Source organism: Benincasa hispida, chromosome 3 (genome assembly GCF_027475165.1).
Source record: "Benincasa hispida cultivar pf3 chromosome 3, pf3_genome.v1.1, whole genome shotgun sequence".
In the NCBI taxonomy this organism is placed as follows: Eukaryota; Viridiplantae; Streptophyta; class Magnoliopsida; order Cucurbitales; family Cucurbitaceae; genus Benincasa; species Benincasa hispida.
In genome coordinates, this window is record NC_143480.1 from 47,004,010 (window position 1) to 47,021,907 (window position 17,898).

The following is a 17,898-nucleotide window of genomic DNA, read 5'->3' on the forward strand; positions in this document are numbered from 1 at the left end:
TGTTACCAGCAGGAGAAGCAAGCAAATTTTTTCCTATGCCTTTCTCCCTTTGATGGCTTGGCTACACCTTCTTGTAAACATACAACATTTCTTGAAGTCCCCACTGTTTTACCTTTTTAGTGAATTTCAAATATACCTCTGTTTAAGATGATTTCTTTTTCTTCTCCTCCTTCAATGAGAAACAAACAAAATTTCCCTCGTCTTCCATTTCAGGTGGTAGAGAGAAACAGTGAGAGAGAGTTTCAGTGGTGAAGAGAGACGTGTGACGACCAAAAGATGGAAAACCCTAACTTGAAGGGACAAACGAAGGTCCGATCCGAACCAAACCAGCTCGACTCAGATCAGTTCGGTTTCGTCCTACCCTTTAATAAAAATGACTCAAACAAAACGGAAAATTCGGGTCAAGTCGGTTCACTTATTTTAAAACCATCATTTGCTACAGTATTTACTATTTACTACAGTTTTTACTATTTTACATTCATCATTTTTTTTATTATTTGCTACAATGTTTACTATTTCCTTCTTAAACTAAAACAGTTTACACCTCACACACATATTATTATAACCCAAATTAAAATAATTTATACCCCACACGCAAACTATCATAACTCAACTATAATAACCTAAGACTAATAACTAACTCATTGTCTCAAATGTCCCTTTGTTTTTTGTCATGATCAAGTGAGCAAATCTATTTTAAGGAATATGTATTGAAAATCATAAATTTTCTTTTTGTTACTATTATATATTTCATTGTTCTCTTATAATTAGTATAATGTTACTTCATTTATTGTAACGATTGGATCCTTACACATTATGATCTGACCGCTACGACATGCATACTTAGACTTTTCTATAATGAGATGATTTTGGTAAAAATCTCAAAAGAACATTTCTAAGATTTTATTAATTAGATAGAAAAACTCTATAAATAATTTATTTATCAAAACACCAGGATCCATAAAACATTAGCGTGGTGGTACAAAATGCATGTGCCTATAATAGTGAGTTTGATGGTTAGCCATTTGAGCGACGTCCAATTCTGTCATCTACGCTGTGTCCTTACCTACAAAGTCTGTAAAAATATGAGATGAGTATATAATATACCTAGTAAGTAGTTCTCATGTAGGGTAGTGACCAAATGCACAATCACAAGCAACATGTCATGAAAACATATGGTTGGGACCGAAAACGTATAATAACATGTGGTGGTCGGTTATGCTTCCAACATAAATCTCTCCGCCCTGATAGGAAGATGAGGACCTAAGCGAAAACTAACCCATCTGATGATTAGCGGGTCATGCAGTCAGTAGGGCTAGAGTCGCATCCCACATCAACCATTAGCATAAACGTAATATTGGACTAGAGGGGTGCAACCATACATACCCTGCTAGTCCCTAGCATAAACATAACGTAAGATTAGGCCTGGAGGGGTGCAACCATACATGCCCTACCATCCCTGAAAGCATAAATTTCTCCGCCCTGATAGGAAGATGAGGACTTAAGTGGAAACTAACCCATCTGATGATTAGCGGGTCATGCAGTCAGTAGGGCCAGAGTCGCATCCAACATCAACCATTAACATAAACGTAAGATTAGACTGGAAGCATAACTTACACCTAATTAAAAACTTGATTTTAACGTAATCGTGAACAAACATAATGCATGGGGTCCCTTGTAGAGAAACGTGTTCTAAACATGTAATGCAATATAACAATTAACAAAACCATGCAACATAATAAAGGTACACTACCATAGAACACTTAAAGAGAGGGTGAGATAAACTACTTACTGTGATCTAGTTATTCTTTATTATTCTTTATGATTTGATCAGTAGAGCTTTCCCTTTTTAAACTAGAAGGAAATTTGGGCAGCACCTTACCCGAGCTTTTCTCTTTTAGCCTTACAGAACTTCCTCACTCACATTTACTCTTTCACACAATTCTTTGTTACTGAAATTTGTTTGAGAATAGGTTAAATCTTCGGCAAAGGGTTCTATTTATAGTAGTTTTCAGCTCTTCTCAATGTGACAAATCATAGTACAGGTGGCTTCTTTAAAATTACTTAGGGTTTAAGGATTCCTCTCAATAAGACACCTAATCTTGGCTAACATTTGCCCTTACGTCATCATTCTTTGTTTGTATTCAATTTTACGGTTTCTCTATGTATAATCTATAAGATCGTGGCCAAATTCAACGCATAATCCACGCTTCTGTCCAAATCTAGCTCTCTTTGTTCTCAGAATCTCGCTCTCTCCAGCTTTCTCGCTGGTTTGGCTCTCGCGACTCCCGCTCTCGCTCTTGCTCTTGCTTTCACTCTTGCTCTCGCTAAGAATCTCGCTCTCTTTACTCTCGCTCTCTCCAATGTTCTCTCCAATCTCGCTAGTTTTCACGCGTGGTTGCCTTCACTGCTTGTGGATTCCACTTCCTCTTTTTAACTCTTTCAAATTTTAAAAGTATATGGACAATTAATTCACCTCCAATTCTTCCAATGAGCAGTGCCCAAACAAAAAGTTATCTACTGCCCGTTGTCTCCTGAATTAGCTAGCGTCCAACTTCTAATTAATCTTCCTTGATTCTGCTCCCTTATTCATTATTTTTTGGATAATGAATAAATTTCCAATTTCCAATTATTCATTTTTTTCCTTCTAAATTTCTGCCCCTTTAAATAAAATTTTGTCCTGCTTATTATTTGACATTTAATTTTCTGTATGCGTACAAATCTAAAAACAATTATTGATTAATCAATCATATGTTTATGTTTGTTATGTCGAAATTAAAATATATATATATATGTGTGTGTGGAATCTTATGCTTAAAAAATTGTTAATCGACTATAAATAGTAAATGAATTAATTTATTAATCATCAATAATGAATTATAAATTAAAAGGTAAAAGTAACTTTTAATATAATATGAAATAAAATTATTAAACTCATTTTTTAATGCGTTTGAAAAGTTCATCACATAAAAAATAAAAATAAAAATTAACTTGAAAATCTTTAGAATTCAAGTAGTTAAAAAGTTAATGCTTCCGAAATGAGCCAAATAATTTAATAGATCCTTTAAGAAAAACATTTTTAAGATAAAAAAATGTTAGTACTATATATTTTAAAAATGTTACATTAAAACAAAAAATGTAAACAAAATGTATGATGATGTGATTTTAATAATTCTACAGAGATTAAATAATTAGAATGTGAAAAGCTATAATAAATTAGTTCTAAGTATAGCTTTTTTATCTAATTGTATTTAATCATAGCATACGAACAACTTAGAATTAAGTTATAATCTTTTAAGTTTCTAAATTTATCTGTTCTATTAATTTAGAACAATATGAAAGCTGAAGAAAATATTTAAGACTTTAATGACAGAGTAAAAGATAAAATTCTTATAACTCTTGTTAGTAATTATTTATACATAAACAAAAATTTAACTCTATATACTTTGTACAAATTTATTTTTCTTTTTGTTCATAATGATGATGAGTTATAATATTACATTTTTACAATTGCATTACTTATTAATAATAAAATAATTTTATCTATTGTATAATATGTAGTGACTTATATACATAAAACTACAATTTCTTCTTATAATATAAAACAAAGTAATAGAAATATATATCACGTAGTTAAGCAAAAAGATTGATTTTTTACTAATAAAATTAAATGATAAACTTATTTTTATGGACTAAAATGAGTCATTTAAGAATGAAATCTTCCTGCATAAATTTATGTATTTAAAAAAAAAAAAAACCTAACGTTTAGGTAATAAATTAATTAGAAAATAATTATTAAATTACATGTTCGGAAATGATTTTAAAATCATCAAGATCACTTTTGTCATTGTTCGACAAGATTTCCAAAGAAATTTAATTCATGGGATTTGAACTTTGCATTTATATTAATTTTAGTATAGTATAGTGAGTATCATCTCTAATACATGATCCTCTTATACTTTCTCTCGAAAATAAACTTTAATCTTCAAGCTCGTTGATCTTCCTGGATGATCGGCCTTCGGACTTGTTGATCTTCTTGGAGGATCAGTCTTTGGACTTGTTGATCTTGTTTAATAACTTGGACTGGCCTCTAGCTTGTTTATCATCTTGGAGAATCAACCTTTGGACTTGTTTATCTTGTTGAACACTTTGGATCGGTCTCTGGCTTGTTGATCAACTTGGATCGGCCTCTGACTTGTTGATCAGTTTGGATCGGCCTCTGACTTGATCAACTCGAATCAGCTTCTGACTTGTTGATTAGCTTGGATCGATCTCCAACTTGTTGATCGGCTTGTGAACCTTTTCTTAAGTTTGAGGAGATTGAACTTCAGGTTGTGAAGATATAGTTAATTTGTTGAAGTCTTCTAATCTTTGAAGTTTCAAATAGTTTAGATCTTTAATTCTTCAGAGTTTGAGTGTCTTAGTTTTCGAAACTTGAGAAACTTCAGTCTTGATCCTTGAGAGCTTGAGAGTGTTGGTTTTCAAGACTTTGAAGCTTCAAATTTTGGAGCTTGAGAACTTAGAAGCTTCAAACTTTAGAGCTTGAGAACTTGGAAGTTTCAGCCTTCAAAACTTGAAAGCTTGGAAGCTTCGATCTTCAATTCTTCAAACTTCAATCTTCAAAGTTTCTAATCTTCATAGCCTCCTATCTTCACAGCTTCCAACCCCACAAAATGAGAGGGAAAAACCTCTATTTATAGAAGTTCCTCATGGGCTTTACATGGACTTGGGTCTAGTTGCTTGTTGGGCTTGGGCTAAAGTTGGGCTTGGGACCAGTCTTTCCTTTGGCCCAAGTTTTTGTCATCGGCTTAAATTGGGTGTGGACTCTAGACCCAAGTGACTTTAAATTACTCAACCCCATCCAATTTATAATTTTCAAATAATTTTGAGCTTTCGTTGTGATGAGTGGCAAAATTTAATTGGTTGAAATTTCTTATTCAACAAATGTCCCTTTTCGAGATTTATACATAGACAAGTGAATCTCAAAAAAGATCCTTTGAAATCAAAGTATGATTTTGACTTCTTTAATTTGATGCATCATCTTGATCAAAATATGATAATTTAACTCAAAAATTTGATTTGAAATTTTGTTTGCTTGACAGATTTTTCGTCAAATAAATAAAAGATGAATTTTAGTGTTTGACTTTCTTATTACCAAGTAAACTTTAATTTGAACTAAATTAGAATTTATATTCCACTTTAATTGCAAATTAAATTTTGAGTAGTATCCCAAATTCTACCAATATTTTTCTTTTTTTGACTTTGGAATATACTCAATTCTTGATGCAAATTTGATGTAGAATTTCACTCCAACTTTGGTTTGGAGAATTTTTGGAGTGTGTTCATATTTTGATTTAAGAAAACACTTAAATTACACCAAGGTTGTGACATTAGGATAAAATTTTGTTGGTACCCATATCTTAGGCTTGGATTTGAAATGCTAATTTTTGTATTATTCCAATTTTGACTTGACTTTGTCAAACTTTGACTGGAGAATATTTAATTTCGAAAATAATTTGAATTTAATCCAAAATTTGGCTTGAATTTGAAATAAACTCCATGAAGCTTTGAAATGTTGTAATACATCTCCGTTTTGCCTTGAGCTGAGATGAAGGGTCAAGCAGAATTTCGGCTTGGATTTAATTTGAATTTTACTCCAAAATGAGTGGAATTTGTGACCTACCAGGATAATTTGAAATTTTTCCTAAATTTTGGCTCAGTAAATGAAAAATATTAAACTTTTAATCTTGAACATTTGACTTGAGAGTAGAATCACAATTTTAACTCAAATATAATCTCAACTAGGGTTGGCAACAGAGTCGGGGCGGCGCAAGGGGACTCCCCGTCCCCGTCCCTGCGAGGGTATTTCTCCCATCCTCGTCGGGAAAACGGGTCCCCACGGGGACCCATCCCCCGCTTTTATATATAATAAAAAAAAATTAATCAGGGATGGGAACTTAGGGACCCAATTAGGAGATCGGGGATTCCCCGTTGTCAACCCTAATCTCAACTACCCAAACTTTGGAAGATTTGGTTGAAAAAAAAAATCTAGTCCAACAATTTATTAGAGTTCAAATGTTGGTTGCAATTCAATACTCCCTCCTATACTATGAAGCACAGATACTTCATGTGAGGCAAAGAATCCGTATCAGACATGTATCAGATACCGATACTTCCAGATACTTTCCAAATACGTATCTAATATGTGATTTGACGTATCTATTTCCACGCATATTTTTTTTTAAAGAAAAAGACGAGCAACTCATCTAATCTATTTCAATCTAAAACTAGGCAACCTATTTAAAAACCTCAATACTCGAGTCCAAAACTAAAAGGAAAAAAGAATAACGGACCAAACCCTAGACTAGAATCATCTAATCTCCATCTTCACATTCAAGTCCCCACAAAGTCCACCAAAATACAAACCATTTGGATATCTTCAACAATTCAATGGAGAAGTTCTTCGTTTATCTTCATATTTCTCCCTCTAATCTTCTTCTTCTTTTTCTTCTTTGCAATATGAGTCATTTTTCTATTGCATTTTATTAACTATTATACTTCAACACCTTAGATGTTGGTTTTTGTATTGTATTTCAATATTTGTATTCTATTTTGTACTTTTGTTATTAATTTGTATGCTAAACTTATCTATATCATGGATTTTTTTAAAAGAAAATGTATCTTCAACATATCAGTATTCTCGTTTTTTAGAAATATATATATTAAAAATATATATATATAATGACGTATCCTTAGACGTATCCATATCTTAGTATTTTAGAAATTGACGAATCGTCATATCCGTATCGTATAGCCATATCTGTGTTTGTGCTTCATAGCTCCAATATATAGATGTCTACATTGGTATTGAAATCTCAAATGAAAAGGGAGTTCTTCAGCCATTTTATTTGGTTTGACCAATAAACATTTTTTCGATTCTTTTGTTTCAGAACTTCTTCCACTACTTTTTTAAATCTTCTTCTTCTTCCTTTTTTTTTATTTCATCAGCAAGCTTTCAACCCCTTTTTTTTCTTCATCATCTCTTCTTTTTGTTTCAAGATGTTTATTTTCTCTTTTCAATTTTCCCTTTTTTTCTATGCTTTTCATCATTCTTTGAATGCTTTTTTTTTTATTTGAGTGAAATTTCACCGGGGTCATAGTTTGCCTGGAGGATTTGGTTGCGATTTCATATCCACCATCTATCAATAGGAATGGATACAACCGAAATTCTTCAATTTTTCAAGCAATTAAAATGTTTGATCCTTGTTGAGAAAAAAAGAAGGAAAAAAAAGACTCCCTCTTTACTATTTTCTTTTTCTTTTTTAAAAAATTTTTCTTTTATACAACTTCGAAGCTTGCTACCGAGAAACTCATTCACCTCTCAAATTTTCTTCTTCTTTAGCATTAATGTGCAACCTTTTCCTTTTATTTTAGTCTTTTTTGGTTTCTTTACTGAAAGTGAAGCTCGGCCCTTGGGAACTTTGATCTTCAATTCTTCTTAACTTCAATCTTCAAAGCCTCCTATCTTCAGAGCTAGTCTCCACATTCAACTCCCCAAAATGAAAGGGGAAAGCCTCTATTTATAGAAGTTATGGATTTTATATGGGCTTGGGCCTAGTTGCTTGTTGGGCTTGAGCTAAAGTTTGGCTTGAGGCCAGTCTTTCCTTTGTCCCAAAGTTTTTGCCATGAGCTTGACTTGGGTGTGAACTCTAGACCCAAGTGACTTTAAATTACTCAACCTGATCTAATGTATAATTTCTAAATAAGCTTCGGCTTTCGTTGTGATACATAGCAAAATTTAATTGGCCAAAGTTTCTCATTCAATAGTCATTTTTAAAATCACTCAACAAAACACTTTTAATCACTCAAAATTAACTTAGTTTTCAAGTTCACACATCTAAATGCAATTTTCATGTCATCAAAATTAGTTTTGAAGGATTAAAAATATGTTTCACGATGATAGAAAATGACAAAAATGATTTTAGCCATTTTAAAATCAAGCATGCCATGAAATTATATTCACATTAGCTCACAGAAAATACAAAAAATAAAGTATTTTAAATTTGGTATATTAGTTGACTAATATATTAAAGAACATGGGTTTGTTAAAAGGGCAAAATTGAAATATAGAATAAATTTAAATTTAAATTTGAGAATTGTCATATCTACAATTATCCGCGCCCCTAATTATACATTTAAAACTTGCCACCCAATGCAATTTCCTTAAAATTAATCTTATCTAATTTTAAAATAATATATTAAATAATATTTTGTCCAAATTATTATAAAATTATATATTTCAATTTATTTAGAAAAAAAAAACTACACATGCACCAACACGTTGTAAAACACTAGTAACATTAAATGAACCAAGGTACATAAAATGGAGTTATTCAAGCCCCGTTTGATAGTCATTTGATTTTTTGTTTTTGTTTTTGAAAATTAAGCCTATTTCATCCACATTTCTTATAATAATTTACTTCTAAAATATAATTGTTGAATTCTTAGCCAAATTCCAAAAATAAAACTTTTTAAAAGCTATTCTTTTTAGTTCTCAAAATTTGGCTTGATTTTTTAAACCATTGGTGAAAAATAGAAATGAAATGAAAATAATGTCCATAAGTTTCATTGTCAAAAACAAAATAGTTACTAAACGGGTTATTATATGACACCCATCCCGTTATTTAAAATTATTATATATTAAAGCAGATGAAGAAAAGATGAACAATACCCACACAAATACCTTTGAACGAGATTATGAGAGCATTGAATCAGCAATAGCAACCGTCTGGAAAATGCTGTCGCCTTTGACTGTCATCTTCTTTCCACGTTTCAATTGATCTCCAAAAGTCGGCATGGCACCTACTAATTTTTTATTAGCTGAAAGTATAATTCCCTTTATTTTCTATCAAATATAAGGCAATAAACTATTGAAAAGCTCCATGCAGTTTTCAGTTACCTACAATAACAATATCGATATGTTTTCTTCATCAAAGATAATTCATTTACAACCTACTTAAGAAAATACAGTTGTAACTCACGATTTTTGTGGTTGTACTTGATCTAATAACAAAAATCACCGTGTAACAAATTAGAAGATACAAAAATGGCAGCATGGCTAATAGCCCAAGTAATTCCCACCTCCTAAACGTCCCAAATTTCTACAGTACGGCTGGACATAGGGTCTCTTGGTGAATCCCTCATCATCGCATCAACCCTGCAGCAAACGTTGTTGAAAGCTGTCTAATTTACTTGATAATAGCACGAGCACTTTTAAGTAATTTAATAGAGTAGCCCATTATGCATAGTTAAGAAAATCGGACAAAGTAATAGGACTCCGATCTAGCATGGTCCATAAATATTTTGTTCTTAGTTCATGGTCTTAGAAATATAAAACATATCATTAACCATGTCGTAGTCAAACTAAACAAATGGTTTTCCGTAGTTTTTGTTAAATGCGGCTAAAGTTTCACAAGGGCTACTGACAAGTACAAAAAAAGTAGATAAAAGATTATTAGTAAACAATTGGTTTTCTAAAAACAGAAATAGAAGCAAAAATTGCAATCAAGTTCATTCATTTTTCCATGAAAAGTGGCTTCAAATTTGGGGAAGAGTACCAACCGTGCAAGTTCGGGGAGTAACACCTTGTCTAAAATATTTTTGACTTGAGAGAACGTCATATATCTACTGAATGATCTCCTTCAGAGAAAGAACATCATCACGTGGATGGGCGTTCTCCACTCGAACTTGTACTTCATCTCCAATTTGTGCTCCAAGAGATACCCACGCAGATGCTTGAATGCCCACCTACAAATTCCGAATACATAAGATACAAAATATGATGATATTTATATTTAGAGAGACTATACGCACCTATAAAACTTTATACACGTTTTATTTTATTTGAGCAATGGATAAACGAAGGAATCTGACAGTGAAACTGATGATGGGAGAAAAGAAAGTCATTTCTGCATGCATTTGATATTGTCGTATGCTTATAAAGCATCACGTGGGGGCAGTTTATCTCTTGGTTCATGGGCCAAACCCATTAACCAGGAGAGGCTATTGACAGTTGTCAATAATCAGCAGGATGCAAAGAGGCGAGCAACCAGTGAAAGAAAAAAAAAATCAGACGAGGATCAAATCAAATTCAAACATGTGGAAAGATGAGAATTTCCTTTTTTTCTTCGTCAAGTGCAAGTCAATCTTTAAGAATGAGGCTTACATCAAGATCAGAAAGCTGTTATCAATCAATCCTCACCTCAACCAACAGCAGGGCTGCAATTCGATCTTTAATAAACCGAAGAATCAATGCCCGATATCTATTTTCTTTTGGTTGCCGTCTCAAGTACTCTAATACCCAATAACGAAGACTAATGCTTGAGAGCTTCTTTGCCAATTTAGTATTTATATTTACAGTTGATGCCATCCCTTCCAATTGACCATGGGAGTACGGAGGAGAGTCGCCTCTTAGGAATGCCTTAACCTACGAATAAATATAAGATCAAAACCAAGTTAAAAGAACATAAACTCCATCTACATAGTCTTGAAATGAATGATTACTAATTATGCAACCAAAATCATACGCATAACAAGATGATATTATGAGTATGGTTGCAATGGTAGTTAGTGAATCAACGATTGTAAACTGAAATTCCTGACGGTAATGAGCAAGTAATACAAAACTAATACGTTAAAAAAGATGACACTACTAAAGCTGCAAGCTTCAACAGTTAGTTCCCCGCAGATTGCAGGTGGCAGAGAGAACCAGGGAACCATTAAGTGTGAGCAATAAATGTGTTTCAGACAACAGAATCGTCTATGAGGAATGAGGTCCAATAATATATAATATTTACATAAATGTACATGCATACATCTATTACTATATTGCAATGCGGACAACATAATACTGTTCTCATCTTTTCTCAAGGAAGGACAGAGCATGTCCACGACAAACGGACATTGCAAGCTTGATTTCCAAAAAAAAAAAAAAAAACAAACGGGGTCCGCGGACCATAGGAAATTAGAAGAAATACCTGATAATGTGCAAGAAGATCCAAATACCTACGGATGGGAGATGTAAATTGAACATAACCAGGTATTCCTAAAATCCCATGGCGTATAGGCTTCCTGAAGTCAATTTCAGCAGCACGCATTGTTCTAACTATTGCAGAGCTCCTAACAGGTCCTTCTGGAAGATGTGAAAATGCAGATACATCTACGTTTGTTTGAGGTTGTCCTCTGTAAGGTAACGGAATGTTATTGCGAGATCCAAAAGTGGCTATAACTTCTCCACATAGGATCATCATCTCAGAAACAAGTCGCATGGCAGGGTCAGCTTGGTTTTCCACATAGAGATTGATTTCAGGATCCACGTCTTCTGGATTTGGTACTTTTATTCGTGTCTCCAAAGAAGCCATGTCGATTGCACCCTGAAATTTTTATAATATGACACCAGAACATGGAAGGCAGATAATAACTTGCATCAAAAACTAACAAAAGTAAATCTTCTAGGAACAAAATCCCATCAAACTTGTCTATAAGAAGTCCAAAAGGGTTTCTAATTAAACAGTCCTTAACAGAGAACAATTATTAAACAACCAACATTCTCGCCAATACTTTAAGCCACTATGAACCCTTGAATGAAAATGATATCTGGCTATTAAGGTACCTGTTGCCTCCGCCAAGCTAATCGCAAAGTTGCAGCCTCAGATAGAATTTTAAGTTCGGCCTCCTCTTCCAAGTTCAAACTAAGCAGCTCCGACGCACTTTCATATGTCAGCATGTAAGTTGGTTTGATGATTGAGTTTTCCACAGAGTATTCTGCAATGCTATTAAGGCAAAAAGTGTTATCGTTTACATGTTTGCTTCCTTAGTAAAGACATCTTCATGAATGCCATAGTTTCAAGAAAGCAAAAATTCCATTCTACAGTATGAGCAGATAAAGATTTTTCCCCATCTCTCTTAAATAAAAACTCAAACAAACAAAAATGGCAAGCACGAACAGGAAGAGCACGGCAATAGAAAGTACACAGATAAATGCAATTAAGAGATCTCTAGAAAGAAAAGGAAAGAACAATAATGTGCCAGCAACAACAGTAAAACTTTCACATATGATTTTACTATTTGAACACATAGAACCACGAAATCTTCTAGTTATATGATATCAAAAACAAACTTCACAGACTGCAAAACCCAACAGAAAAAGTAAATGGCCAAAAATAGCTTCTGAAAGGCATACAACCATAGACAATGTTTCTTTTTTTCAAAACTGAAATTTAGTGGGACGCCACGCACCTTATGAAAATTTGTTCCCTAATATAACATTTCCAGTAAAGTATTCTCACATATTAAAATACAACAAGTTAAGCACAAGCTTTGTTTTCCATCAGAATAGCAGACAACAGCATTTCTTGGGAAGAAGTCTCATAATAAAAACTAGGCACGTAAACAAGCTTCACCTTCCATCAGAATGAAGGACAACAGATACAGTAACTGCATTGCAAATCTCTCCCTGTTTTAAACTCATTCCATCCATTGCAAGTTTCTCTGGAAACATAGGATATGTGGCTGTTGGAAGAAATATAGAAGTTCCTCTTTTCATGGCCTCCCTATGAATGATAAACAAAAGGAAAGTCAGCATGGTGAAAAACACTACAAGAAGTTTAAGCTTTAAGGATCACCTGTCTACTGTGCTTCCTGGTCGAACAAATCTAGCTGGATCAGCAACATGAATCCATATTTTAATTCGACCATCTGATAGTCTCGTTGCACTCAAAGCATCATCAAGCTAAAATATAGCATGATAAGAACGTGAGGTGGAAATCTCCGAAAATTTCATGCAAGAATTATACAAAAGTAGAAATTCAAAATCATCACATTCAGAGTGAATAGACTAACTAAATGAAAATTACAGAATAAATTATAATTGAATTAAAAAAGAAAAGGAAACAACAATCCAAATAGGATATACTTTATAATTTTAATACTATCACCTCATCTGCTTCATCAACATCAATGGCATAAACCTTAAGATGTGTGAGATTCTTCCTGTCAACCTAAACAAAGAGGGGAACGTATGAAATTAGCAGTAAATCATGAACTACTAATGAAGATTTACAAGCCTTGGATGGGATTTAACAGTTGACAAATTTATAAGGTTCTATCATGTAACACACAGGGAAGCAAGGGAGAATCTCAAATGACACAGACATAACATATTATATTATTATCACATGTAAAAAAATCAGTGATGGAACCTGACACTACCTCATCGGGATCAGATGCCTCCAGTAAAAGTGATTCTGCAGCTGCTATAATCTCATCTGAATGAACTGTCCGAATATTGAGCTTCAGAAGATCAAGATTAACATGGCGAGGGAAATACCCTATGTCTATGAGAAGATTTACTGCTGATAATGCTGTTTTCACCAGTCCCATTGCCTTGAGAATCTAAAGAAGAGATTATCAAACATACTAAGGGCAGTGAATGATAAAAATGTACTTTTCAATCATCAAGCAAATCACATTAAAGGAGTACCATCCCAGCTGTTTTCCTTTGTTCAACATCCCTGCAAGCATCAATAGCATAAGCTTCAAGAGACTCAATCTTGTGTCTGGTTTTCTCTTCAGCTGCCCAGAATGATTTAGGTAGTTTGGACTTCAAAGGCATTGCCTTGGCAGATTTCAATAATTCTACAAACTCTTGTAGTTCTTTCTCAGCTGCCTCCTTCACAAGCTTTTTACGTTGAAGTTCTTCAACCTGGCTTTCAAACAAAAAGTTAGAAAATATGACTCAGAAAAACACTGAATCATCAACGGATGATTGATAAACAAATGCATTAGCCCAAATATTGTCCATGTGACAGATAATTTAATGTAAGACAAAGAAGAAAGAGTGAGATGTAAAAAAGGATAAAGACGATTCATTAATGCAACTAAAAACCTGTTTATCACCTATAAAAAGCTTCGAGCAAATTATCGGTAAAAAAAGAGTACAAAAATAGTTGAGCTATCATAAAATTCTAATAAAGTACATTGACTGATGACTCTGCATTGAGGGATGAAACTACACAGGGATTGGACTTAGGGCAGTATTATCTGATATCATTATGGATCCGTTCTACTGCACCACCATCATGTCAAAGGAGCATAGAGGAGGTTATGTAACAGGAAGCAATAATGTGACAGAGCTTTACAAGCAGAGAGTAACACCAATATGATGCAAATGCACAAAATACCAAAGAAGAATGAGAAATTGAGAACATTAGATTTAGTAGTAGGGCACACGTGCGGACGTACCCCAAGAGACCTAAAATTCTTAAGGGGAGTGTGTGTGTGATTTCCAGAAGTTGCTTTGAACATATTGTTTTATATGGTAATAAAAATCAATTTCTATATAGCCTTTAACTTAAATTATTTTCAAATATACCTTGTTTAATGATCTTTGAAACAGGTAGCAGTAAAGTAAACAGGCTTGGAATCAATGATATTGCCAATGGAGAGAGAAGAACGAAGAAAAATTATAAATCTTACATTAGAAAACATCTCTTTAATGGGTACGAGAGATGGCCTTGGAATCAATGATATTTAATTATCCAGGATTGATAAATTGGCACCACATAAACTTAAGAGTAAACTCAAGAAAGCTCTAAATACTTTCTACCAAATTATCATCCTTTACAATCTGCATTTGAACATTCTATATCTTTTGAAAGAAGCAATTATTAGTTTCCAATTGTTCTTAGAGCATGTAAGTTTCAGAAAGCACCACCATAAGAATCTAGTAGCTGGGATCTAATCGTTAAATAAAAGAAAGTTTTGAATTAAAATATAATGCGTACTTGGTCAGTAGGCCTTGGACCATAAAAAGATCGCGAACCTTTTGTCTGCAGAACAGTGAAGTATAATTCATCTCTTGATAACAACAGATGTGCACAATAGCTATCAAGAGGCTCTGCACTCCCAAATATGATCTGTCGAAGGAGCTATAGTTAGTGATAGAACGATTGCCAAATGATCTAGGACACCCAGAAAATAGATAACCTCAGCTAATTCTTCGGTAGTCACTGCCTTATTTTGTTCAAGAAGCTCAAGCCATGCAAACTCCAGTAGTGTCGGGTCCTGCACTCATAATTATTGGCTCAAATCAGACTGTAAATCACCACCAGTCAGCATGACATTGGGTTTATTTTCAGGCAAAGAACAAACCAAGTTATCCTGAGCTTTCTTAATGAAGTCTGCAATTTCTGTATGCTCAAAATTTTCAACACCTGGAACAATGTATGTAATTTGTTGTGGCTTTATAGATGATGTGACACCATTCTGCCAAAGAAAAGTGATGGACCAAGAGAAAATTAGATTTATGGACTGAATAATTTGCTGCAGCTTTTAAAAATTATAATAATAAGCCATGAATCAACCTAGTAGCCTATTCAAAATGGTGCGCTAGTTGTTTTTACTAGAACCTGATCGAACACCGTCCAGTTTTTTTTCCCATCAGGTTTCTGAGCAACTGCAAGTAATACCCTCTCCGAATCCTTCTTGAACTCCAGCAACAGTCCCTTTTCCAATGTTCGGTTCACAAGCTTATCTTCAATAAGCTCTCCACTGCCCATGCCCACCAATCCCATTCTGGATACATAAATTTTCTCTTGCTCATTATTGGGAAATAAATTGGGGGGAAAAAAACCTGTTCTAAATGCTCAATTTCCAGATGATCATACGAAACTCAAAACAGTATACTCTTACTTTGAGAAATTTATTGCGGTTATTTGACAAAATAACAGAGGGAAGATGAAATCCAAACCATAGCACATATTTCAGCTTAACTATATAAGAAGAAATAGAGAATGTATCATCAAAGCAAAAACTGAATGCACAAGATACTAGAAGGAAAATACAAGAATTGAGGAGCAGAAACGTACTTAGCGAAAGCGGAAACTCTCTGTCGCCTGCGCAAAGCTTCAAGCTCTTCGTAAACGTTTTCGACAATACTGTACAAGGAGTAGAATCGACCTCCGCCATTCCTAAAAACTTGGTGTTTATGCCATAATACAGGAGACCTACATCTTAATTTCGAGCTCCAACGGAACTGAAGGTTGCTGGGATTGAAGAGGCAGCATCGGAAGGCAGAGAGAGGCGGAGATGATGCAGAGCGGATGACCGAGCAAGTGTTAACAGCTCGCAACGCCATTATCGTTTGTGAAAGGAGAGAATCGAGGCTCATGCAGTTAAGAAGATTGAAGAATAGGGATTTATCGTTGTTCGGCGTCGGCCTGGAGTTGACATGGATTTGATTTTCTACACACAGAGAGAGACTGAGAGAGAGGGAGAGAGCGAAAATGTGAAGCAGAAGAACCGAGTTTGCACAGCTGATGATAAAGGCGCGCGATGGCTATGGTAGCTTTTGTTTATTTTTATTTTATTTTTCCGAAAAATGGATTTTTCCCCCCTTTTAGTTAAATCATCAAGGCAGCTAATTAGGTGATTTTTTTATCCGAATCACCCCTTTGGTACCCAAATGAAAATTAGTCTAACCTTTAAATACAAATGAATTTTGACTCTCTTTTTTTCCCATGTAAAATTACTACTTTGATCATACTTGAGGATTTTTGCTCTCGCTTTTCACTTCTTACTCCTTGTTATCCTCCTCAATTCACTTTTCTATGATCATAAATATTCTCGCTTCTCGCCTCCCTCTTCTTGTTTCTCGCCCTTCGATCCTCCTTCTCAATTCGCTTTTCTATGATCATAAATCTTCTCGCTTCTCACTTGTTCTCATTATTTCTAAAAAAATGCAGATTGAGCCTAAGAAGAATCGAAAGAATCAATTAAAGAAGAAGAATGATATTATATATATATATAGATATAGATATAGATATATTTTAATATAAAGTTGCATAGTAGATTTAAAAGGGAAAAAAAAGTTGCATAACAAATAAGGAAGAAGCATAAGTTGAAATTTAGAACGAAGAACAATTTTGGTGAATGTTCACTTTCTGGTATTTTTCCACATTGCTAAAGGAATGCGGGCCTTTGGCCATTTATACAAAGAATGCCTGGGGCTCAATAATAATTAAAATAAATTTACAATAGAATAAAAATATCACAACAGTATTGGTAGAAAGGAATATTCTCTTTAACCAATTTGTACCCGCAAATCCTTCCAAAAGAATTTCTAAGATTTATCCCATTTGATTATTTTGGCATCGTGGCATTCTCCAGGTAAGTTGTTGACTATGTAGCTGATTGGCTTAGGTGTGTCGACATTCTTGACATCCTTGATACCTTCCCTCAAACAAGTGGATACTTCCAGAACACCGAGTTTGGAACGAAAGACATAAGAACTGGGAATGTGTCAATGGTCTCTACCAATTGACCTGAGGTAGGTACACATCTCACATCAATAAGTCCTTTGAGAACTCGATCTTGAATGAAATGGATATCTATCTCGATATGTTTTGCCCGGGCATGAAACATAGGGTTGACAGCTAGGGCCCCTACACTCAAATTGTCACACCATAGCACTGGTTTACCTTTTGGAGATATGCCTAATTCATTGAGGAGTTGGATCATCCAAGTGATTTTCTGCTATGGCATGACCTAACATCCTGTATTCAAATTCCGTGCTCGACTAGGCCACAATTGTTTTCTTTTTGGATGACCAAGAGACTAAATTATTCCCTAGAAATTTCAGTGAGCAGTTATCGATTTTTTGTCATTAATGTCGAAGGTCCAGTCAGCATTCGAGTAGGCTAATGTCACACCCTCTCCCAGACTACTCTCTTAGCGTAGGAAAAGACATGACTGCAGCAGTTATCAACTCTTTTATGACACTTACTGCCTACTAACTCTAGCGAAAAATAATCTGATACCAACATGCAATCTCATACACAA

General features: G+C 34.1%; 1 protein-coding gene across 1 annotated transcript; it reads right to left on the bottom strand.

Moving 5' to 3' along the window:
• Nucleotides 1-710: 710 nt before the first annotated feature.
• EMB2730 (Ribonuclease II/R family protein) lies at nt 711-16,392 on the bottom strand. Its single transcript, XM_090312276.1, has 17 exons — nt 15,927-16,392; nt 15,468-15,633; nt 15,211-15,324; nt 15,046-15,123; nt 14,844-14,975; nt 13,541-13,762; nt 13,270-13,452; nt 12,996-13,058; nt 12,684-12,790; nt 12,462-12,611; nt 11,672-11,831; nt 11,037-11,432; nt 10,262-10,486; nt 9,622-9,807; nt 9,142-9,217; nt 8,744-8,862; nt 711-1,075 (listed from the first exon to the last, which is right to left on the bottom strand). Exons 1-14 carry the CDS (start codon nt 16,226-16,228, stop codon nt 9,685-9,687), a joined length of 2,421 nt encoding a protein of 806 aa, XP_090168402.1. The 5' UTR covers nt 16,229-16,392; the 3' UTR covers nt 711-1,075; nt 8,744-8,862; nt 9,142-9,217; nt 9,622-9,684.
• Between the last annotated feature and the right edge of the window lie 1,506 nt (nt 16,393-17,898).

Bases quoted from the DNA above. Each gene is read 5' to 3' on its own strand.
- EMB2730 (XM_090312276.1), bottom strand. From the start codon at position 16,228: ATGAGCCTCGATTCTCTCCTTTCACAAACGATAATGGCGTTGCGAGCT. The intron at 15,124-15,210 runs GTTTGTTCTTTG...TTATGAGTGCAG, and splicing joins AGAAAGCTCAGGATAACTTG to GACCCGACACTACTGGAGTT. The intron at 13,059-13,269 runs GTAGTGTCAGGT...CTCTTTGTTTAG, and splicing joins AGGCATCTGATCCCGATGAG to GTTGACAGGAAGAATCTCAC.